Here is a 26,155-nt window from a genome sequence, read left to right on the forward strand (position 1 = left end):
CATTTTGGAAAGGTTTATGACTGACCATGTTTTCCAGATGAATTTACTTTGTTGTTTGTAATCAGATTGGTTCGAGATTGCAGACTAACGAAAAATCAATCAACTTCTCCTTTACATTCTTACTATATCAATTACATGATAGTTTTAATGAAATGGAAATTCAAATTGACAAACAAAGAAGATAATTTAGCAGGGATAAGTGTATTCGGCGACAAGACAGTCGTCACTTGTTTGTAAACATAACAGTTATTCGGTTGCTGGTTCAAGTCCAAGCATGGTTGTGGTCATCTATCACTGTGGGGAGTTTTGACTGGTGGCAACGATAGTATTGAGAGCTCCGCGAACGGGATATCGCTGTGAGGAGCTTGACTACAGTTGAATTGTGAATCAAAGATGGCCTGTGTGCATGAAATGACAGATATAAGCAGACGGGAGTTTGGTATTGTCTGTGTGGTTTCTGGGTGGGAGCTGGGTGTTGTCTGTTGGGCAAAGCAGGATTCACACTTGCAATACACTTACGATAATAGTTCTTCAATGCACAAATTCCACTAACATCAAGTCACCTATATTCTTGTTTGGAAGTCATGGTTAGTAGAATTTATATAAATCTATGAGGACTGTTTTTCAACAGGTTTACAATTGATTAGTATAAAGAAAATGTAAAAATCTGGGATAAGGTAGAATGGTTAACATGTGGTTAGTTCATACATTTCAACACATGCTTATTAGTTACATCTATATAGAGATGGGTGAATTCCCCCTTCAATGCGCTCAATAGAACTGCTGGAGTGGACCCTTTAAGTGATAGTCATCCAGCTATAACTAATCCATTTTTAACAGAAACCTGGGAAACATCAAGTGTATTAGGCTGCAGACATTTTCAAGAGAAAGTCCCATGTTCTGTGACAACAATGAACCAATGCCTACAACAATGATAACACAAGTCATCCTGAAGGCAAACTAAGGTAGCAGCAAAAGCCAATCTCACTGGTTGAAGCTGATGTAGGGGAGGTAACTGTGCTTGGCGAGGCACTGTTCCAGTTGATTTGTGTTTGGGGCGACAGCGGCGAGGGCAGGTTGTAGTTACCAGTGCTGCCAGTAGGGGTGGAAGCGGTGGACGACGACACCAGGAAGTCCAGGTTCAGGAGATCTTGACTAGGTTTGATTGCACTGAAATGCATAAGTATCTACCATTATCGTGGAGAATAACATCTCACCACATAACCAAGTCAACTGTGACAGCGATTCGGAAAAAGTCAGTAATGGTACTATAGTGATGTTAACTCGCATAACAACTGTAGCTAAGATTGCATGGCTGAATGGTAACTGTCAGGAATATCAAAAATGACTGAGGTGTACTTACTCTAACGCATCAGTCTGAATGGTAACTGTCTTAGTCTAGAACACTGGCAATGACTGAGGTAATAAAAGCCCTATTATTACCCCGGTCACTGGATCACTGTGCACTCAAGAATCATTCTCAGCTCCCTGGGGAGTATACAACCCAAGCTGCCTGTTGGGTGCTAGAAAGTTAACAACCACATTGCCATCTCATCCTACCAGGTACCCATTCGCTGTGGGTGAACAGTGGCAAATTTTGAACAAAGTCCCTTCCTTGCCCAAGGAGACGCCACATGATTTATATGTGCTTCAGTGTGGGGAAGGACTGAAGCCTTAGAAACTCTCAGGAGCCAAGCTGCCGAAATGTGGTCACCCATCCAAGGACTCTTGGTGACCGATGTTGCTTAACTTCACCAGATTTGTGACCTGTGCACAGGACCAAGTGCCAGGATTACTTACTCTAACGTATCAGACTGAATGGTAACTGTCTGCAACACTGACAAGGACTGAGGTGTACTTACTCTAACGTATCAGACTGAATGGTAACTGTCTGCAACACTGACAAGGACTGAGGTGTACTTACTCTAACGTATCAGACTGAATGGTAACTGTCTGCAACACTGACAAGGACTGAGGTGTACTTACTCTAACGTATTAGACTGAATGGTAACTGTCTGCAACACTGACAAGGACTGAGGTGTACTTACTCTAACGTATCAGACTGAATGGTAACTGTCTGCAACACTGACAAGGACTGAGGTGTACTTACTCTAACGTATTAGACTGAATGGTAACTGTCTGCAACACTGACAAGGACTGAGGTGTACTTACTCTAACGTATCAGACTGAATGGTAACTGTCTGCAACACTGACAAGGACTGAGGTGTACTTACTCTAACGTATCAGACTGAATGGTAACTGTCTGCAACACTGACAAGGACTGAGGTGTACTTACTCTAACGTATCAGACTGAATGGTAACTGTCTGCAACACTGACAAGGACTGAGGTGTACTTACTCTAACGTATTAGACTGAATGGTAACTGTCTGCAACACTGACAAGGACTGAGGTGTACTTACTCTAACGTATCAGACTGAATGGTAACTGTCTGCAACACTGACAAGGACTGAGGTGTACTTACTCTAACGTATCAGACTGAATGGTAACTGTCTGCAACACTGACAAGGACTGAGGTGTACTTACTCTAACGTATCAGACTGAATGGTAACTGTCTGCAACACTGACAAGGACTGAGGTGTACTTACTCTAACGTATCAGACTGAATGGTAACTGTCTGCAACACTGACAAGGACTGAGGTGTACTTACTCTAACGTATCAGACTGAATGGTAGCTGTCTGCAACACTGACAAGGACTGAGGTGTACTTACTCTAACGTATCAGACTGAATGGTAACTGTCTGCAACACTGACAAGGACTGAGGTGTACTTACTCTAACGTATCAGACTGAATGGTAACTGTCTGCAACACTGACAAGGACTGAGGTGTACTTACTCTAACGTATCAGACTGAATGGTAACTGTCTGCAACACTGACAAGGACTGAGGTGTACTTACTCTAACGTATCAGACTGAATGGTAGCTGTCTGCAACACTGACAAGGACTGAGGTGTACTGACTCTAACGTATTAGACTGAATGGTAACTGTCTGCAACACTGACAAGGACTGAGGTGTACTTACTCTAACGTATCAGACTGAATGGTAACTGTCTGCAACACTGACAAGGACTGAGGTGTACTGACTCTAACGTATTAGACTGAATGGTAACTGTCTGCAACACTGACAAGGACTGAGGTGTACTTACTCTAACGTATCAGACTGAATGGTAACTGTCTGCAACACTGACAAGGACTGAGGTGTACTTACTCTAACGTATCAGACTGAATGGTAACTGTCTGCAACACTGACAAGGACTGAGGTGTACTTACTCTAACGTATCAGACTGAATGGTAACTGTCTGCAACACTGACAAGGACTGAGGTGTACTTACTCTAACGTATCAGACTGAATGGTAGCTGTCTGCAACACTGACAAGGACTGAGGTGTACTGACTCTAACGTATTAGACTGAATGGTAACTGTCTGCAACACTGACAAGGACTGAGGTGTACTTACTCTAACGTATCAGACTGAATGGTAACTGTCTGCAACACTGACAAGGACTGAGGTGTACTGACTCTAACGTATTAGACTGAATGGTAACTGTCTGCAACACTGACAAGGACTGAGGTGTACTTACTCTAACGTATCAGACTGAATGGTAACTGTCTGCAACACTGACAAGGACTGAGGTGTACTTACTCTAACGTATCAGACTGAATGGTAACTGTCTGCAACACTGACAAGGACTGAGGTGTACTTACTCTAACGTATCAGACTGAATGGTAACTGTCTGCAACACTGACAAGGACTGAGGTGTACTTACTCTAACGTATCAGACTGAATGGTAACTGTCTGCAACACTGACAAGGACTGAGGTGTACTTACTCTAACGTATCAGACTGAATGGTAACTGTCTGCAACACTGACAAGGACTGAGGTGTACTTACTCTAACGTATTAGACTGAATGGTAACTGTCTGCAACACTGACAAGGACTGAGGTGTACTTACTCTAACGTATCAGACTGAATGGTAACTGTCTGCAACACTGACAAGGACTGAGGTGTACTTACTCTAACGTATTAGACTGAATGGTAACTGTCTGCAACACTGACAAGGACTGAGGTGTACTTACTCTAACGTATCAGACTGAATGGTAACTGTCTGCAACACTGACAAGGACTGAGGTGTACTTACTCTAACGTATCAGACTGAATGGTAACTGTCTGCAACACTGACAAGGACTGAGGTGTACTTACTCTAACGTATCAGACTGAATGGTAACTGTCTGCAACACTGACAAGGACTGAGGTGTACTGACTCTAACGTATTAGACTGAATGGTAACTGTCTGCAACACTGACAAGGACTGAGGTGTACTTACTCTAACGTATTAGACTGAATGGTAACTGTCTGCAACACTGACAAGGACTGAGGTGTACTTACTCTAACGTATTAGACTGAATGGTAACTGTCTGCAACACTGACAAGGACTGAGGTGTACTTACTCTAACGTATTAGACTGAATGGTAACTGTCTGCAACACTGACAAGGACTGAGGTGTACTTACTCTAACGTATTAGACTGAATGGTAACTGTCTGCAACACTGACAAGGACTGAGGTGTACTTACTCTAACGTATCAGACTGAATGGTAACTGTCTGCAACACTGACAAGGACTGAGGTGTACTTACTCTAACGTATCAGACTGAATGGTAACTGTCTGCAACACTGACAAGGACTGAGGTGTACTTACTCTAACGTATTAGACTGAATGGTAACTGTCTGCAACACTGACAAGGACTGAGGTGTACTTACTCCAACGTATCAGACTGAATGGTAACTGTCTGCAACACTGACAAGGACTGAGGTGTACTTACTCTAACGTATCAGACTGAATGGTAACTGTCTGCAACACTGACAAGGACTGAGGTGTACTTACTCTAACGTATCAGACTGAATGGTAACTGTCTGCAACACTGACAAGGACTGAGGTGTACTTACTCTAACGTATTAGACTGAATGGTAACTGTCTGCAACACTGACAAGGACTGAGGTGTACTTACTCTAACGTATCAGACTGAATGGTAACTGTCTGCAACACTGACAAGGACTGAGGTGTACTTACTCTAACGTATCAGACTGAATGGTAACTGTCTGCAACACTGACAAGGACTGAGGTGTACTTACTCTAACGTATTAGACTGAATGGTAACTGTCTGCAACACTGACAAGGACTGAGGTGTACTTACTCTAACGTATTAGACTGAATGGTAACTGTCTGCAACACTGACAAGGACTGAGGTGTACTTACTCTAACGTATCAGACTGAATGGTAACTGTCTGCAACACTGACAAGGACTGAGGTGTACTTACTCTAACGTATTAGACTGAATGGTAACTGTCTGCAACACTGACAAGGACTGAGGTGTACTTACTCTAACGTATCAGACTGAATGGTAACTGTCTGCAACACTGACAAGGACTGAGGTGTACTTACTCTAACGTATCAGACTGAATGGTAACTGTCTGCAACACTGACAAGGACTGAGGTGTACTGACTCTAACGTATTAGACTGAATGGTAACTGTCTGCAACACTGACAAGGACTGAGGTGTACTTACTCTAACGTATTAGACTGAATGGTAACTGTCTGCAACACTGACAAGGACTGAGGTGTACTTACTCTAACGTATTAGACTGAATGGTAACTGTCTGCAACACTGACAAGGACTGAGGTGTACTTACTCTAACGTATTAGACTGAATGGTAACTGTCTGCAACACTGACAAGGACTGAGGTGTACTTACTCTAACGTATCAGACTGAATGGTAACTGTCTGCAACACTGACAAGGACTGAGGTGTACTTACTCTAACGTATCAGACTGAATGGTAACTGTCTGCAACACTGACAAGGACTGAGGTGTACTTACTCTAACGTATTAGACTGAATGGTAACTGTCTGCAACACTGACAAGGACTGAGGTGTACTTACTCTAACGTATCAGACTGAATGGTAACTGTCTGCAACACTGACAAGGACTGAGGTGTACTTACTCTAACGTATCAGACTGAATGGTAACTGTCTGCAACACTGACAAGGACTGAGGTGTACTTACTCTAACGTATCAGACTGAATGGTAACTGTCTGCAACACTGACAAGGACTGAGGTGTACTTACTCTAACGTATTAGACTGAATGGTAACTGTCTGCAACACTGACAAGGACTGAGGTGTACTTACTCTAACGTATCAGACTGAATGGTAACTGTCTGCAACACTGACAAGGACTGAGGTGTACTTACTCTAACGTATCAGACTGAATGGTAACTGTCTGCAACACTGACAAGGACTGAGGTGTACTGACTCTAACGTATTAGACTGAATGGTAACTGTCTGCAACACTGACAAGGACTGAGGTGTACTTACTCTAACGTATTAGACTGAATGGTAACTGTCTGCAATACTGACAAGGACTGAGGTGTACTTACTCTAACGTATCAGACTGAATGGTAACTGTCTGCAACACTGACAAGGACTGAGGTGTACTTACTCTAACGTATTAGACTGAATGGTAACTGTCTGCAACACTGACAAGGACTGAGGTGTACTTACTCTAACGTATCAGACTGAATGGTAACTGTCTGCAACACTGACAAGGACTGAGGTGTACTTACTCTAACGTATCAGACTGAATGGTAACTGTCTGCAACACTGACAAGGACTGAGGTGTACTTACTCTAACGTATCAGACTGAATGGTAACTGTCTGCAACACTGACAAGGACTGAGGTGTAACTTACTCTAACGTATTAGACTGAATGGTAACTGTCTGCAACACTGACAAGGACTGAGGTGTACTTACTCTAACGTATCAGACTGAATGGTAACTGTCTGCAACACTGACAAGGACTGAGTGTACTTACTCTACGTATCAGACTGAATGGTAACTGTCTGCAACACTGACAAGGACTGAGGTGTACTGACTCTAACGTATTAGACTGAATGGTAACTGTCTGCAACACTGACAAGGACTGAGGTGTACTTACTCTAACGTATTAGACTGAATGGTAACTGTCTGCAACACTGACAAGGACTGAGGTGTACTTACTCTAACGTATTAGACTGAATGGTAACTGTCTGCAACACTGACAAGGACTGAGGTGTACTTACTCTAACGTATTAGACTGAATGGTAACTGTCTGCAACACTGACAAGGACTGAGGTGTACTTACTCTAACGTATTAGACTGAATGGTAACTGTCTGCAACACTGACAAGGACTGAGGTGTACTTACTCTAACGTATCAGACTGAATGGTAACTGTCTGCAACACTGACAAGGACTGAGGTGTACTTACTCTAACGTATCAGACTGAATGGTAACTGTCTGCAACACTGACAAGGACTGAGGTGTACTTACTCTAACGTATCAGACTGAATGGTACCTGTCTGCAACACTGACAAGGACTGAGGTGTACTTACTCTAACGTATCAGACTGAATGGTAACTGTCTGCAACACTGACAAGGACTGAGGTGTACTTACTCTAACGTATCAGACTGAATGGTAACTGTCTGCAACACTGACAAGGACTGAGGTGTACTTACTCTAACGTATTAGACTGAATGGTAACTGTCTGCAACACTGACAAGGACTGAGGTGTACTTACTCTAACGTATCAGACTGAATGGTAACTGTCTGCAACACTGACAAGGACTGAGGTGTACTTACTCTAACGTATCAGACTGAATGGTAACTGTCTGCAACACTGACAAGGACTGAGGTGTACTTACTCTAACGTATCAGACTGAATGGTAACTGTCTGCAACACTGACAAGGACTGAGGTGTACTTACTCTAACGTATTAGACTGAATGGTAACTGTCTGCAACACTGACAAGGACTGAGGTGTACTTACTCTAACGTATCAGACTGAATGGTAACTGTCTGCAACACTGACAAGGACTGAGGTGTACTTACTCTAACGTATCAGACTGAATGGTAACTGTCTGCAACACTGACAAGGACTGAGGTGTACTTACTCTAACGTATTAGACTGAATGGTAACTGTCTGCAACACTGACAAGGACTGAGGTGTACTTACTCTAACGTATTAGACTGAATGGTAACTGTCTGCAACACTGACAAGGACTGAGGTGTACTTACTCTAACGTATCAGACTGAATGGTAACTGTCTGCAACACTGACAAGGACTGAGGTGTACTTACTCTAACGTATTAGACTGAATGGTAACTGTCTGCAACACTGACAAGGACTGAGGTGTACTTACTCTAACGTATCAGACTGAATGGTAACTGTCTGCAACACTGACAAGGACTGAGGTGTACTTACTCTAACGTATCAGACTGAATGGTAACTGTCTGCAACACTGACAAGGACTGAGGTGTACTTACTCTAACGTATCAGACTGAATGGTAACTGTCTGCAACACTGACAAGGACTGAGGTGTACTTACTCTAACGTATCAGACTGAATGGTAACTGTCTGCAACACTGACAAGGACTGAGGTGTACTTACTCTAACGTATCAGACCTGAATGGTAGCTGTCTGCAACACTGACAAGGACTGAGGTGTACTTACTCTAACGTATCAGACTGAATGGTAACTGTCTGCAACACTGACAAGGACTGAGGTGTACTTACTCTAACGTATCAGACTGAATGGTAACTGTCTGCAACACTGACAAGGACTGAGGTGTACTTACTCTAACGTATCAGACTGAATGGTAACTGTCTGCAACACTGACAAGGACTGAGGTGTACTTACTCTAACGTATCAGACTGAATGGTAGCTGTCTGCAACACTGACAAGGACTGAGGTGTACTGACTCTAACGTATTAGACTGAATGGTAACTGTCTGCAACACTGACAAGGACTGAGGTGTACTTACTCTAACGTATCAGACTGAATGGTAACTGTCTGCAACACTGACAAGGACTGAGGTGTACTGACTCTAACGTATTAGACTGAATGGTAACTGTCTGCAACACTGACAAGGACTGAGGTGTACTTACTCTAACGTATCAGACTGAATGGTAACTGTCTGCAACACTGACAAGGACTGAGGTGTACTTACTCTAACGTATCAGACTGAATGGTAACTGTCTGCAACACTGACAAGGACTGAGGTGTACTTACTCTAACGTATCAGACTGAATGGTAACTGTCTGCAACACTGACAAGGACTGAGGTGTACTTACTCTAACGTATCAGACTGAATGGTAGCTGTCTGCAACACTGACAAGGACTGAGGTGTACTGACTCTAACGTATTAGACTGAATGGTAACTGTCTGCAACACTGACAAGGACTGAGGTGTACTTACTCTAACGTATCAGACTGAATGGTAACTGTCTGCAACACTGACAAGGACTGAGGTGTACTGACTCTAACGTATTAGACTGAATGGTAACTGTCTGCAACACTGACAAGGACTGAGGTGTACTTACTCTAACGTATCAGACTGAATGGTAACTGTCTGCAACACTGACAAGGACTGAGGTGTACTTACTCTAACGTATCAGACTGAATGGTAACTGTCTGCAACACTGACAAGGACTGAGGTGTACTTACTCTAACGTATCAGACTGAATGGTAACTGTCTGCAACACTGACAAGGACTGAGGTGTACTTACTCTAACGTATCAGACTGAATGGTAACTGTCTGCAACACTGACAAGGACTGAGGTGTACTTACTCTAACGTATCAGACTGAATGGTAACTGTCTGCAACACTGACAAGGACTGAGGTGTACTTACTCTAACGTATTAGACTGAATGGTAACTGTCTGCAACACTGACAAGGACTGAGGTGTACTTACTCTAACGTATCAGACTGAATGGTAACTGTCTGCAACACTGACAAGGGACTGAGGTGTACTTACTCTAACGTATTAGACTGAATGGTAACTGTCTGCAACACTGACAAGGACTGAGGTGTACTTACTCTAACGTATCAGACTGAATGGTAACTGTCTGCAACACTGACAAGGACTGAGGTGTACTTACTCTAACGTATCAGACTGAATGGTAACTGTCTGCAACACTGACAAGGACTGAGGTGTACTTACTCTAACGTATCAGACTGAATGGTAACTGTCTGCAACACTGACAAGGACTGAGGTGTACTGACTCTAACGTATTAGACTGAATGGTAACTGTCTGCAACACTGACAAGGACTGAGGTGTACTTACTCTAACGTATTAGACTGAATGGTAACTGTCTGCAACACTGACAAGGACTGAGGTGTACTTACTCTAACGTATTAGACTGAATGGTAACTGTCTGCAACACTGACAAGGACTGAGGTGTACTTACTCTAACGTATTAGACTGAATGGTAACTGTCTGCAACACTGACAAGGACTGAGGTGTACTTACTCTAACGTATTAGACTGAATGGTAACTGTCTGCAACACTGACAAGGACTGAGGTGTACTTACTCTAACGTATCAGACTGAATGGTAACTGTCTGCAACACTGACAAGGACTGAGGTGTACTTACTCTAACGTATCAGACTGAATGGTAACTGTCTGCAACACTGACAAGGACTGAGGTGTACTTACTCTAACGTATTAGACTGAATGGTAACTGTCTGCAACACTGACAAGGACTGAGGTGTACTTACTCCAACGTATCAGACTGAATGGTAACTGTCTGCAACACTGACAAGGACTGAGGTGTACTTACTCTAACGTATCAGACTGAATGGTAACTGTCTGCAACACTGACAAGGACTGAGGTGTACTTACTCTAACGTATCAGACTGAATGGTAACTGTCTGCAACACTGACAAGGACTGAGGTGTACTTACTCTAACGTATTAGACTGAATGGTAACTGTCTGCAACACTGACAAGGACTGAGGTGTACTTACTCTAACGTATCAGACTGAATGGTAACTGTCTGCAACACTGACAAGGACTGAGGTGTACTTACTCTAACGTATCAGACTGAATGGTAACTGTCTGCAACACTGACAAGGACTGAGGTGTACTTACTCTAACGTATTAGACTGAATGGTAACTGTCTGCAACACTGACAAGGACTGAGGTGTACTTACTCTAACGTATTAGACTGAATGGTAACTGTCTGCAACACTGACAAGGACTGAGGTGTACTTACTCTAACGTATCAGACTGAATGGTAACTGTCTGCAACACTGACAAGGACTGAGGTGTACTTACTCTAACGTATTAGACTGAATGGTAACTGTCTGCAACACTGACAAGGACTGAGGTGTACTTACTCTAACGTATCAGACTGAATGGTAACTGTCTGCAACACTGACAAGGACTGAGGTGTACTTACTCTAACGTATCAGACTGAATGGTAACTGTCTGCAACACTGACAAGGACTGAGGTGTACTGACTCTAACGTATTAGACTGAATGGTAACTGTCTGCAACACTGACAAGGACTGAGGTGTACTTACTCTAACGTATTAGACTGAATGGTAACTGTCTGCAACACTGACAAGGACTGAGGTGTACTTACTCTAACGTATTAGACTGAATGGTAACTGTCTGCAACACTGACAAGGACTGAGGTGTACTTACTCTAACGTATTAGACTGAATGGTAACTGTCTGCAACACTGACAAGGACTGAGGTGTACTTACTCTAACGTATTAGACTGAATGGTAACTGTCTGCAACACTGACAAGGACTGAGGTGTACTTACTCTAACGTATCAGACTGAATGGTAACTGTCTGCAACACTGACAAGGACTGAGGTGTACTTACTCTAACGTATTAGACTGAATGGTAACTGTCTGCAACACTGACAAGGACTGAGGTGTACTTACTCTAACGTATCAGACTGAATGGTAACTGTCTGCAACACTGACAAGGACTGAGGTGTACTTACTCTAACGTATCAGACTGAATGGTAACTGTCTGCAACACTGACAAGGACTGAGGTGTACTTACTCTAACGTATCAGACTGAATGGTAACTGTCTGCAACACTGACAAGGGACTGAGGTGTACTTACTCTAACGTATTAGACTGAATGGTAACTGTCTGCAACACTGACAAGGACTGAGGTGTACTTACTCTAACGTATCAGACTGAATGGTAACTGTCTGCAACACTGACAAGGACTGAGGTGTACTTACTCTAACGTATCAGACTGAATGGTAACTGTCTGCAACACTGACAAGGACTGAGGTGTACTGACTCTAACGTATTAGACTGAATGGTAACTGTCTGCAACACTGACAAGGACTGAGGTGTACTTACTCTAACGTATTAGACTGAATGGTAACTGTCTGCAACACTGACAAGGACTGAGGTGTACTTACTCTAACGTATCAGACTGAATGGTAACTGTCTGCAACACTGACAAGGACTGAGGTGTACTTACTCTAACGTATTAGACTGAATGGTAACTGTCTGCAACACTGACAAGGACTGAGGTGTACTTACTCTAACGTATCAGACTGAATGGTAACTGTCTGCAACACTGACAAGGACTGAGGTGTACTTACTCTAACGTATCAGACTGAATGGTAACTGTCTGCAACACTGACAAGGACTGAGGTGTACTTACTCTAACGTATCAGACTGAATGGTAACTGTCTGCAACACTGACAAGGACTGAGGTGTACTTACTCTAACGTATTAGACTGAATGGTAACTGTCTGCAACACTGACAAGGACTGAGGTGTACTTACTCTAACGTATCAGACTGAATGGTAACTGTCTGCAACACTGACAAGGACTGAGGTGTACTTACTCTAACGTATCAGACTGAATGGTAACTGTCTGCAACACTGACAAGGACTGAGGTGTACTGACTCTAACGTATTAGACTGAATGGTAACTGTCTGCAACACTGACAAGGACTGAGGTGTACTTACTCTAACGTATTAGACTGAATGGTAACTGTCTGCAACACTGACAAGGACTGAGGTGTACTTACTCTAACGTATTAGACTGAATGGTAACTGTCTGCAACACTGACAAGGACTGAGGTGTACTTACTCTAACGTATTAGACTGAATGGTAACTGTCTGCAACACTGACAAGGACTGAGGTGTACTTACTCTAACGTATTAGACTGAATGGTAACTGTCTGCAACACTGACAAGGACTGAGGTGTACTTACTCTAACGTATCAGACTGAATGGTAACTGTCTGCAACACTGACAAGGACTGAGGTGTACTTACTCTAACGTATCAGACTGAATGGTAACTGTCTGCAACACTGACAAGGACTGAGGTGTACTTACTCTAACGTATCAGACTGAATGGTAACTGTCTGCAACACTGACAAGGACTGAGGTGTACTTACTCTAACGTATCAGACTGAATGGTAACTGTCTGCAACACTGACAAGGACTGAGGTGTACTTACTCTAACGTATTAGACTGAATGGTAACTGTCTGCAACACTGACAAGGACTGAGGTGTACTTACTCTAACGTATTAGACTGAATGGTAACTGTCTGCAACACTGACAAGGACTGAGGTGTACTTACTCTAACGTATCAGACTGAATGGTAACTGTCTGCAACACTGACAAGGACTGAGGTGTACTTACTCTAACGTATCAGACTGAATGGTAACTGTCTGCAACACTGACAAGGACTGAGGTGTACTTACTCTAACGTATCAGACTGAATGGTAACTGTCTGCAACACTGACAAGGACTGAGGTGTACTTACTCTAACGTATTAGACTGAATGGTAACTGTCTGCAACACTGACAAGGACTGAGGTGTACTTACTCTAACGTATCAGACTGAATGGTAACTGTCTGCAACACTGACAAGGACTGAGGTGTACTTACTCTAACGTATCAGACTGAATGGTAACTGTCTGCAACACTGACAAGGACTGAGGTGTACTGACTCTAACGTATTAGACTGAATGGTAACTGTCTGCAACACTGACAAGGACTGAGGTGTACTTACTCTAACGTATTAGACTGAATGGTAACTGTCTGCAACACTGACAAGGACTGAGGTGTACTTACTCTAACGTATTAGACTGAATGGTAACTGTCTGCAACACTGACAAGGACTGAGGTGTACTTACTCTAACGTATTAGACTGAATGGTAACTGTCTGCAACACTGACAAGGACTGAGGTGTACTTACTCTAACGTATTAGACTGAATGGTAACTGTCTGCAACACTGACAAGGACTGAGGTGTACTTACTCTAACGTATCAGACTGAATGGTAACTGTCTGCAACACTGACAAGGACTGAGGTGTACTTACTCTAACGTATCAGACTGAATGGTAACTGTCTGCAACACTGACAAGGACTGAGGTGTACTTACTCTAACGTATTAGACTGAATGGTAACTGTCTGCAACACTGACAAGGACTGAGGTGTACTTACTCTAACGTATCAGACTGAATGGTAACTGTCTGCAACACTGACAAGGACTGAGGTGTACTTACTCTAACGTATCAGACTGAATGGTAACTGTCTGCAACACTGACAAGGACTGAGGTGTACTTACTCTAACGTATCAGACTGAATGGTAACTGTCTGCAACACTGACAAGGACTGAGGTGTACTTACTCTAACGTATTAGACTGAATGGTAACTGTCTGCAACACTGACAAGGACTGAGGTGTACTTACTCTAACGTATCAGACTGAATGGTAACTGTCTGCAACACTGACAAGGACTGAGGTGTACTTACTCTAACGTATCAGACTGAATGGTAACTGTCTGCAACACTGACAAGGACTGAGGTGTACTGACTCTAACGTATTAGACTGAATGGTAACTGTCTGCAACACTGACAAGGACTGAGGTGTACTTACTCTAACGTATTAGACTGAATGGTAACTGTCTGCAACACTGACAAGGACTGAGGTGTACTTACTCTAACGTATCAGACTGAATGGTAACTGTCTGCAACACTGACAAGGACTGAGGTGTACTTACTCTAACGTATTAGACTGAATGGTAACTGTCTGCAACACTGACAAGGACTGAGGTGTACTTACTCTAACGTATCAGACTGAATGGTAACTGTCTGCAACACTGACAAGGACTGAGGTGTACTTACTCTAACGTATTAGACTGAATGGTAACTGTCTGCAACACTGACAAGGACTGAGGTGTACTTACTCTAACGTATCAGACTGAATGGTAACTGTCTGCAACACTGACAAGGACTGAGGTGTACTTACTCTAACGTATTAGACTGAATGGTAACTGTCTGCAACACTGACAAGGACTGAGGTGTACTTACTCTAACGTATCAGACTGAATGGTAACTGTCTGCAACACTGACAAGGACTGAGGTGTACTTACTCTAACGTATCAGACTGAATGGTAACTGTCTGCAACACTGACAAGGACTGAGGTGTACTGACTCTAACGTATTAGACTGAATGGTAACTGTCTGCAACACTGACAAGGACTGAGGTGTACTTACTCTAACGTATTAGACTGAATGGTAACTGTCTGCAACACTGACAAGGACTGAGGTGTACTTACTCTAACGTATTAGACTGAATGGTAACTGTCTGCAACACTGACAAGGACTGAGGTGTACTTACTCTAACATATTAGACTGAATGGTAACTGTCTGCAACACTGACAAGGACTGAGGTGTACTTACTCTAACGTATTAGACTGAATGGTAACTGTCTGCAACACTGACAAGGACTGAGGTGTACTTACTCTAACGTATCAGACTGAATGGTAACTGTCTGCAACACTGACAAGGACTGAGGTGTACTTACTCTAACGTATCAGACTGAATGGTAACTGTCTGCAACACTGACAAGGACTGAGGTGTACTTACTCTAACGTATCAGACTGAATGGTACCTGTCTGCAACACTGACAAGGACTGAGGTGTACTTACTCTAACGTATCAGACTGAATGGTAACTGTCTGCAACACTGACAAGGACTGAGGTGTACTTACTCTAACGTATCAGACTGAATGGTAACTGTCTGCAACACTGACAAGGACTGAGGTGTACTTACTCTAACGTATCAGACTGAATGGTAACTGTCTGCAACACTGACAAGGACTGAGGTGTACTTACTCTAACGTATCAGACTGAATGGTAACTGTCTGCAACACTGACAAGGACTGAGGTGTACTTACTCTAACGTATCAGACTGAATGGTAACTGTCTGCAACACTGACAAGGACTGAGGTGTACTTACTCTAACGTATCAGACTGAATGGTAACTGTCTGCAACACTGACAAGGACTGAGGTGTACTTACTCTAACGTATCAGACTGAATGGTAACTGTCTGCAACACTGACAAGGACTGAGGTGTACTTACTCTAACGTATCAGACTGAATGGTAGCTGTCTGCAACACTGACAAGGACTGAGGTGTACTTACTCTAAAGTATCAGACTCAGATTGTGATCGTTTCATCTTCTTATCTATCGGAGTTTGACTCCTTCGTCGCTGTGAAAAAACAAACAGAACTAGTAATCATATGGTACTACAGTACTATCAGAAAGATAATATGTCACCTTTTCATTTTCTCACTTAATATTCCACAAAAGGATCTTAGTGTCATGACTCAGTGATCAAAGCTAATGTTTGGTAGTATTGGTCATCTTAGAGCTGAGATCACTTTGTGGAATGTTTCCCAGATACATTAATGACAACATTAAAATTGGTAAAAGCAATCTGAGTCGGCATGGTCAGTACCCATCAAAACCCAGTATGCCTGGTAACTATTGTCAAAGATCCTGGCAATGCTGACAATTCCATTTTGTGAGGAACTCACCGCTGCTGTGGGGGAGAGGCGGAGCCCCTCGACGGAGGCCTTGATATCCTCCACTGTTCCTGTAGGGGTAGCACCATTTGGAGACAGGGGACGGATCTCTACCTTGATCTTTCTTCGGGTATCGTCGCCATCTGATACAGAGAACCAAGTACATGCATCAACATATCAGACTCACTGTCCTATTTTATATAATAGAGTCTGGACCAACAATCCAGTGATAGACATCATCATCATCATGGGCATCAATCTAGACAATACGATGACATGCATCAGTGAGTCAGTGAGTCTGACCACCATGACCACTTGATCCCGTTTGTCACCTCTTATGACAAGAAACATATCCTTTTCCAAAATTATAAAAACTGGGGATGGCTATGAGAGGTTTACAGTGTATCACAATACTTTGTATAATTCTAAATTTTAAATTCAGAAGCTCACTTGAGACAGGCTGCAGTATTTGGTTCATCAATTTTGCCATTCATTTGCTTTAGATCGAAGTGTATACTTCGGCTTTTCCTTTCACATTTGTACAAATGTGCATGCACATAAGGGAGGTAACTGAGAATGAAACAAATGCATTTTTGAAGTTGCGGAAGCAAACTTGCATTTTATAAATTACATAATTTGCATTTACTAAAGATACTTGAAATGTGTGGATAAATACCATGTTATCCCTGATTATATGTGCTTTTCTATTTTTCCAAATTATTGGTTGTCAATACTGTCAATAGTAATTCCCATGCATCAGTAAACCAGCACTCACCTGAATCTGTTTCACTATCACTGGAGTACCAACTGTTCTTGTCACCATTGTCTGAATGGCATAAGGAAAGAGGCAACTTGTCATAGAGATGAATTGGAGCTCTTGTTGTATTCATTATGTTAATAGTGAGTGAGTGAGTTTTACGCCACTTTTAGCACTATTCCAGCAATATCACGGCTGGGGACACCAGAAATGGGCTTCACACATTGTACCCATGTGGGGAATCGAACCCGGGTCTTCGGCATGACGAGAGAATGCTTTAACCACTAGGCTACCTGACCGCCCCTCATTATGTTAATACAACAGCAAAGCTTTTATTACAGTTATCTTTACAATTATCATGATCATAATTGCCAAATCAAAGATGCCTGTATTATAAATATGCATTCTTAGTGTTGGGCTGCATGAACCTCTATTACATGATAATATATGAGAGTGAGTGAGTGAATGATTTTCAAAGCTACAGTCAACATTTTCCACTGTGGCCTGTATCTGGACCAGACAAACTACAAATCTTGGTTCATTGAAAACTGCCATTGAACATGTTTGATTGAGTGTGGACAAGGATACTGTCTGAAACTTCTCGTCTTATTGTGTAGCCTTCTTCGTCGACTTCCGCTGCTGGCTGTAGGGAATATACAAAGGAGTCAAATTTATGAAAAACATCCCACTTGATCCTGTTGAGTTCATTCTCTTATCAACATGATTAACTCATCCCAATAGTGTCAGTCTAGCTAATCTTACATTGGTCATGTAATGTTTATCAACTTGAGATGACTTATATTGTAAGTCATAAGACTTAGTGTAATTAGTTTTGAAAAACTATCTGAATTAACATTAAATCACTTACTGTTACATAACACTTATATCAGTAAATACACGATGGCCTATGAGCATGATTAGCATTCAGTACCTTCAATAATAGTTTTATAAATAGAAATTGCTGATATGGCTCATGCTAAACCTATATACTCACTCCATCATCTTGGTTTTCGGTAGTATCTCTGCAAAAATAAAGATACTTGTATAAAAACATCTTGCATTTATTCTTTGGTCTATCCATTTATTTTGTTAACAAACTGATGTTACCGTTTCATGTTCAAACAGATTCTCCTCCCAAACTGTGTAATGAATGTACCAGGTGCTACAATGAAGCCCTTCAAACACAGACAGGTGTATACAGTAGCTTTTTTTATTGTGACAACTTCCCTTCAACTTTTCTGTCTGATCGATTTGCATTTTGCAGTTTTAACACAACCAACCATGTTACAGCCACTATCATAATGAGCTCTCCTTCAACCCAATGATAGCCTACAATCAATAACAGTGTAATGCTGAACTATTCATTGTATGTGATTCAACAGTGATAGCAATAAGCATGTACCAAGTGCCATCTTGTCCTTGTATGTCCAGTAAATGATCATTTGAATATTTATCGCCTTATATGTACCAACCAACAACTATGTTCAAGTTAATTGTTCTGTCTTCCAAAAATATCAACATATTAAAACGTGCAACATCATATGCAGAGCTACAGATATGCAGCGTATTCGAGTAAAATACCCCCCCCAAACATTCAAGACCCAATTACTTTCAATTAACTTGCATACAGAAACGCATGCATTAAATGAAAAATTCAAATATATAAAAACAGCATGCATAAATACTCAATGAAGATTTTCCAACATGCATACAAAGGAGCTAATTTCCGAAACACTATTATAAGCTAATTTACTTTTTGAGTCAAGTCTATATATTTAGAAAAGTTACTATGGTTATATACATCTAAAACATTATTTCATTTTTTAAAATCTTAAAATGTTCACTCTTTTGGAGAAAAACCAAATAGAGTTATGAATAGATGAGTGAAAAAATATTGCTTACCCAAAGAAAAATGTAATAACCCAATTAAATTGGAAACCCTGGAGTAAAAACTCAATTGACCAAAAAGTTATCTGGAGCTCTGATATGTATTTCATGCAATGAATTATACAAAATGTATATTAAAGGGTCAATTGATAATACCGTATTCGACGTCAGGCGCTCTCAAAATTAGAAATAGGGGGCTCTTATTAGAATATTATTTTGGTGAAAAAAAGAAAGATGTTGAAATATAAATTTCGTGGTTTATGCTGACAGTCTGAAATGTTTATGTACGACAGATATATTTTTCCAGAATTTAATTGACCATAGTAAACACATGAGTGCGTATTATACACGAAAAAATAAGTCTTGTGTACATTGATCAATTGGAAGGGGTGCTAATTTAGATTGTTCACTAGCCAATATATTAGCAAATGTCGCTGTGGGCGCTTATTAGAGTGATTACGTCGAATACGGTATGTATATTACACTATCCATGCAATCTGCACTACAGGCATGTGGCCTGTGCATGAATAGAATAGACATCAACAGTATACACCTCCAGCAAATAGTTTCCATGGAAACACTTACACAGATTCTGTATCTTTCTCATCTTTTTCTTTCTTCTTTTTCTTCTTTTCTTTCTTTTTTGTTTTCGATTTTAAAAACCCTGAAATGAGAACCAACACCCATGACACACGACCACAAGTTGCACAGATGACGCCTGCTACTAACATCACTATCTTTGGTTTCAATAGATAACATAATTATTTCAAACTGTCTCTTTAACACGTTACAGGCAACAACATACTCCACATGTTAAACATTTTGAAAGAATTTAGAAGAAATCCTACTGCATACTTATACTATTACACAATGTTCTTAGATCTAGGGTACATACTTGACATGGAAACAGTCTTGTGATTTTGTTTTGGTGACACAATCAAGTTAGTACACAACAGAATGCATAGAAACAGGATTAATTTGTTACTTTTGTAAAAGTAGCAGTTACTTTTCTCTGCAGCAGAATTTTATATTAAGGTGAACTTGTAATCTGAATGATTTTGAAAAGATGTTGGTTGCTAATACTGCTGGGAAACCTTGATCTAGATGCTGACTCGGGTAACAAACATCAGCGAGTCAGTGAGTGTGTCGGTTTTAACTCTGCTTTGAACAATGTTTCAGTTATATCAGCTTAATGTGAGAGGACGCCCTGAGTGATGTAGGTCTCAGACGTTTACCACTTCGGTGAAACTCACGAGCACGGGTATTGTGATCACAAACCTAGAAACATAACCTGGGGAAACCACTTTTGAACCCATGATAATCAGTTTCATGGGGTGCCCAAGGGACGCAACTCTGCACAGCGAATTGCGGCACCTTGGATGACTGGGCCACCTGTACATGAGTGAGTGAGTGAGTTGGGTTAAACGCCGCTTTTAACAGTATTCCAGTTATATCACGGCGTGTCAGCTAAATGTGGGAGGAAAGCCTGAAGTGATGCAGGTCTCAGACGTTTACCACTTTGGTGAAACCCACGAGCACGGGTGGGATGCTGACAAACCTAGAAACATAATCGGAGCTCCGGGATTCGAACCCACAATCATAGGTTTCTGGCGTGCCCAAGGGACGCGACTCTGCACAGCGAATCACAGCGCCTTGGACGACTTGGCCACCCGTGCCCCCCACCTGTACATGACAAAGTTGCAGCGAACAAAGTATTTCCTGTAAGATGTCCAATACTTGTGTTGTCAATAAAACAATTTAGCAACAAAATGTGAAGAGCATGGAAGAACTTGACTGTAATGCAACCTACACTCAAGACAATGAATCTGTCAAATGATAGTACACAGTAGCACATATGATGAGCCCTGGACACATGGACATTTGGAGGATGTTCATACGTTCTGGCCAAACTACAGTTTATGTCATGGAGTGAATAAAAACTTACAACTAGCATTAACACAATATGTTCTTCCATTGGTTTGTCTGTTTGTCATGTTTCTTACATAAGTAGGGTAAAACATCTCCTATTTCTGAAATATGATGCTTGACGATGATCATAATGTTTGTTTAGGTCAATCAAGGTTTCACAGCACGGCAAAGTCAATTTGTACTGACACGTTATCTAAATGTGTTCCAGTATTGTCTGTGAGAGATCGGTGACTGCCGCAATGAGGGCGGGCCTTGGCACAGTTTGCTGTCACTACACTACTGTTAACACTAACTACACTACATCTACCACTACTACCAACACAAGCCACACAACAAGCAAGCACGTTAATCAGATGCACAACTCACTTGATAACCAGTACACATGCACAGTAGGACAATTCATGCACAGAGCTGGAACCTATACACAATCTTATCACAGTTATCACGCGGTAGAGTCGTAACAAGGTAATTCACATGCTACTCTCCAGGCATTAGCAGTGACTTCAGTTGGGTGTCGTCCAACAAGCATCATTCATATTGTATAACGAGCATTAGCAAGCTGATGAGGTAATAACAAGCTTCTTATTGAGACACCAGATATTCATGAGCAGCAATACTGCAGACAATCATGTCAGATGTCAGGCTATCTAGGGATAGCCAGGGATAGCCAGGGAGACAGGCAGGCATGTCACTTCAACCTACACTGGCTGCAGATGGGGATGTTTGCTGTTGGAAGCATACTGGACAATGCTATTGCGATGGTAGTGTACTGTCCTCATGCTTGTCATTAGGGCTGAGATGATACACCAACTGTGTGAACCGATATGTATCACAATACCTTACTCATGATCTAATATGTATCATGATACTTCCATGTGCTCTTATCTGTGATCTGTAAGCTTTTTCATATACAGGATGACTAAATACCTGGCACACTGACAATTTACAGTTGGCAGTGTCAAGTATGACACAATGAATGAAAATATTTACGTTTTCACTAGTAACTTTCACTACTAATTTTCACTACTAATTAGTGTTTAGTTTAACAGTTATTAAAGCAAACATTTAAGGTAACAATCAATATTTTTTAGTCAGTGTTTGACTGTGATCGATACTTGTATCAAGAAGTAAACAATTGTGATCCACCGATGCATCAGTGTATCGTCCCACCACTACTTGTTATTGGAGGCTGTGACAGTGTCTGACAGTGTCTGACAGTGCACTTCAGGCTGCAGTGTCGGTAACATTCTCAACATAGCACTGACTTACTCAACATTATTTAAATCAAACTATACATGCCAAATGCAGAACCTGAAATATCCTTAATGTGATCATAATTCTACTCTTTTAAAAATGGAGAGGAAACATGACTAGTGAGTACTTGTTAATCCATAAGGCATCACCCTGTGAAATCCTCCCGATTACAGATATCTGTATTAATGTATCATGGGTATGGAGCAATGTCCTAATCATATGGACGTTACTAACTTTAACTGTCAACAAAGCTGGGTTGATTTAACACGCAGTGTTAGGACTGACTTGATTTCACTGTATGCTTGTATTACATGTGCATGGATATCCTGAGGTTGAGGATCAAGATCTTCCTCAATGCCCACTGTGCATGTTTAACATCACTGACAAGGAACACACGGAAATCCTTATAATATAACACACAATTCACAATCTCAGTTCAATTCTTAATATTATGTTATGATTTTAATTTGACATTAACGAATAAGGATATCTCCTCAATGATGAAATATTAACTGGAGATTAAATTTACTGAATAGATCAAGAGCTGATGTTAGTTTTTAGTATGGAGTATTCAAGAAAGATCCTGCAAAACCATGTACAATTTTCTCCAACTCCATGGGAGCATGACATAAATTCATTATTTCATCATTAATATTGAAGATCAAGGCTGTAAAGTAAATAACACACATTAAACAAATCAAATCAACTGAAAGAGAAACACTTTGTAGAGGCACAGAGCCATCCGGAAAAAAGAAATCAGCACATTTTCAACCAAACTCTTCACCAATAAAATGATTAGTAAATAGAGAACAATAAACCTCGGGCAGAATGGTGTGCTCAATTTTATGTTCATCTGAAGACTAAATAGCCATACAGTTAGAGTCGGAATTAATGCCATGGTGGAAGAAATCAATGAGTTCTAATTTTGATAGTAAGCTGATGAAACTAGTTCAAATCTGATATTTCTTGGCTGTGATTTCTCTGTTCCTGATATTCTGTAACAGAACAACAAGTACACCTGTACGCTATGGTAAGCTTTTCAGAAAATGAGAAATGGACCATGTTCAAAATACAGATCTTATCAAACCTCAACTTGCATGATGTTCAATCTCAGCTGTATCAAATCATTGCTAAATAAAGACATCATAATCGGCCATCAAATCAGTCCCGGTTATTTTGCTGATATATGAATGATTCAGATAGGAGGAATAATGACTGTAAGGAGATTATCTCCCTTTAACAGTGATGGCAATGAGGAAAGGGGCGTACACAAGAGCTTACATGGTGTACAAGCAGCCAATCAGACAAGAGTTTACATCAGTACAACTACCAATGCCAAGGGCCCAAAATACATGCAGAAATTTGCCAGCAAGAACAGAAGCTAACAACAAGTGTGTGAGTCAGCCAATGGGGCTGAAACAGACAATGTTATTTACATGTGCGGGAGACGCGCAGTTTGACACTTCGGCTGAGAGGGCCCGGCTGATCCGACAGCACAGGGCTGGGAGTTCCACTAGAATCTGCAAAACAGAGCACCCATGTAAGTGAAGGGGGAGCGCTATTCAGCTCATGGTGGTGACAAGTATGGTGTGTGTACAGAGAGGGACATAGGCTTCTGGCTCACTCAACAACACCCTATTGAATGCATGTAATATGAGTATAGGGTTACTAATCCTGGATTCTAATGATGGCCCACATGCTTTATGTCAATGATGTTTAGAAGGTAACATATATACTAGTCTGGTGTTCAACTGCACGAGACATCAACATGCAATAATGACCTATCCTCTTCTGATTCAACAAGCAACAATGCCAGGCCGTCCAGCATTCCACAGCATACCCAACCCTATTAGCTATTTATGTCAAAATAAAATAATAGTCTTGGTTTTCAGGCACCGCCCGCATCATCATAGAGTCCACCACACGTGTCGTTTTTATTTCCATTGTCAAAAACAATAAATAAAATTTAAATATTCCGCGTCTCAAACACACGACTCCAGCAGTGAAATGCTACAAGGCTTAAGAACAACATGATTCAAGTGTTATTATTGTAAACAAACTTTGGTTACATTCTAGCTTATTTTTTTGGGGGGGATAGTACTTACATTTCTCTCACATTTTCTCTTTCTTATTTCTTTATGATACTAATTTAATAGTTAAACCCTTCAGTTACATTTTGTAGAGACAGGTATTTACAATTATTTTGTATTTTATACATTTATCTATACAATTTTCTGTAACTTGTTTTCCTGTAGTTTTTTTCCTACAATCTCTTGTGATGTTGCATGATCACTGTTGATGGCTTGTAAACACAGAGGAAACCATTTTCTCTTGGAATTGCATTTTCTAGTCTCATGTTCTTCTTACTGTAATCCTCTTTAATTTACATCAACTCTCATGCTTTGTACTACCTCATGGACATATACAAACTATTACAACTTTCTCTCTTGGTCCAGATATATATATAGATTCTGAGATCAGCCAAAGATCGATGTAACATGTGGCTTCTGAGTTTGCACTGCATAAGATATAAAGCTCTGTTTCAGAATTGAATTACTATTCTGTCACTATTTCACTGTGCATAAAATGCCCTCAACTGTACAGAATGCACTGTTTTAACACAAGGTCAAAGGGTACTCCCTGTCCTCAAGTACATAAAGAGAATTGATTTCCCATTACCGAACATTAAAAAGGCAGTCAGACAAAAAACAAAATCCAAAACCATGTGTGATATCTTACACAAGCAAATATCGCATATACCGTGTATACATTCACGTTTAGTAGCTCCAGCTTCAGTATTTGATGAAGTATTAGCCAGTTGCAATAGTCATGACTCCCCAACCTTGTATTTGACACACAATGTAAATGTAGCTGAGTCAAAAAGACCCTCAGATTTCAAAGCCAAGGACAAAACCTAGGTGTCTGTACCAGCATGTGTTTATGAGAAACATTGTATTCATGAGCCAGAAGCTGTTGTAGCAACAAAACCTCAACAGAATGAGTAACAACAACAGTGACAGAGACAGTGATGTGAGATGGAGAGGGTGACGAGGAGGAGATTGTACATGAAGGGGGCATGTGAGGGGTAAACAAGGAGACAGCAACAATACATTACCAGAAAACAAAGCTGCATCTGAAACAACACATAACAGAAACCACACATGTAGACAGAGAGACAGAGACAGAGACACAAACAACACTTAAACAACAAACTGTTACATATTCAAATATTATGCATCTTGTTCGTGTTTTTTGCGGATGGAAATTAATGAGCAAAGCTTGCAGAGAATGCAAAGAATCATCAGGTCGTTCACTGGCAGGGAACTGAGCAGATGCCTAGATCAATAACTGGTGCTGTTGTCACAATGTTAGTTCAAGGCTCTGGTGATCAGTTGCAACTTGAGCACCTGATACTTTGTACAGTTGGGCTTGGGCAGATCTCTTCTTACTCTTAATGTTATACCATGCATACAGACCAACATCTTCCTGAGGCAAGAGAGTAAACTGTCTATAAAAGTCCAGTTTCCACCCTTGCCGAACTAGGCTGGAATTCCTGGATTCGATCGTAGTGCCACCAGTGGCTGTTATGAGTTAAATCCCTCCTATGCCCTGCCTATGGACCAATCAGATTCCA

At 41.2% G+C, this 26,155-nt stretch overlaps 1 protein-coding gene across 7 annotated transcripts in view; it reads right to left on the reverse strand.

The window, feature by feature from the left end:
- LOC124119622 (F-BAR domain only protein 2-like) overlaps window positions 1–26,155 on the reverse strand; it is a 55,307-nt gene that overhangs the window by 13,392 nt on the left and 15,760 nt on the right. For 2 of the 7 annotated variants that reach the window (XM_046482186.2, XM_046482189.2), the window contains exons 12-20: window positions 25,637–25,654; window positions 23,958–24,041; window positions 19,924–20,002; window positions 18,446–18,473; window positions 18,040–18,094; window positions 17,470–17,520; window positions 16,707–16,837; window positions 16,311–16,378; window positions 989–1,170 (exon numbers count right to left, since the gene is read on the reverse strand). In XM_046482186.2, coding sequence (XP_046338142.2) covers window positions 989–1,170; window positions 16,311–16,378; window positions 16,707–16,837; window positions 17,470–17,520; window positions 18,040–18,094; window positions 18,446–18,473; window positions 19,924–20,002; window positions 23,958–24,041; window positions 25,637–25,654 — 696 coding nt within the window. The remainder of the gene's footprint in view (window positions 1–988; window positions 1,171–16,310; window positions 16,379–16,706; window positions 16,838–17,469; window positions 17,521–18,039; window positions 18,095–18,445; window positions 18,474–19,923; window positions 20,003–23,957; window positions 24,042–25,636; window positions 25,655–26,155) is intronic. The other 5 variants (XM_046482193.2, XM_046482188.2, XM_046482191.2 and 2 more) reach the window with 4 other exon arrangements.

Source organism: Haliotis rufescens, unplaced genomic scaffold (genome assembly GCF_023055435.1).
Source record: "Haliotis rufescens isolate VD_foot unplaced genomic scaffold, xgHalRufe1.0.p SCAF_2, whole genome shotgun sequence".
Classification (NCBI taxonomy): domain Eukaryota; kingdom Metazoa; phylum Mollusca; class Gastropoda; order Lepetellida; family Haliotidae; genus Haliotis; species Haliotis rufescens.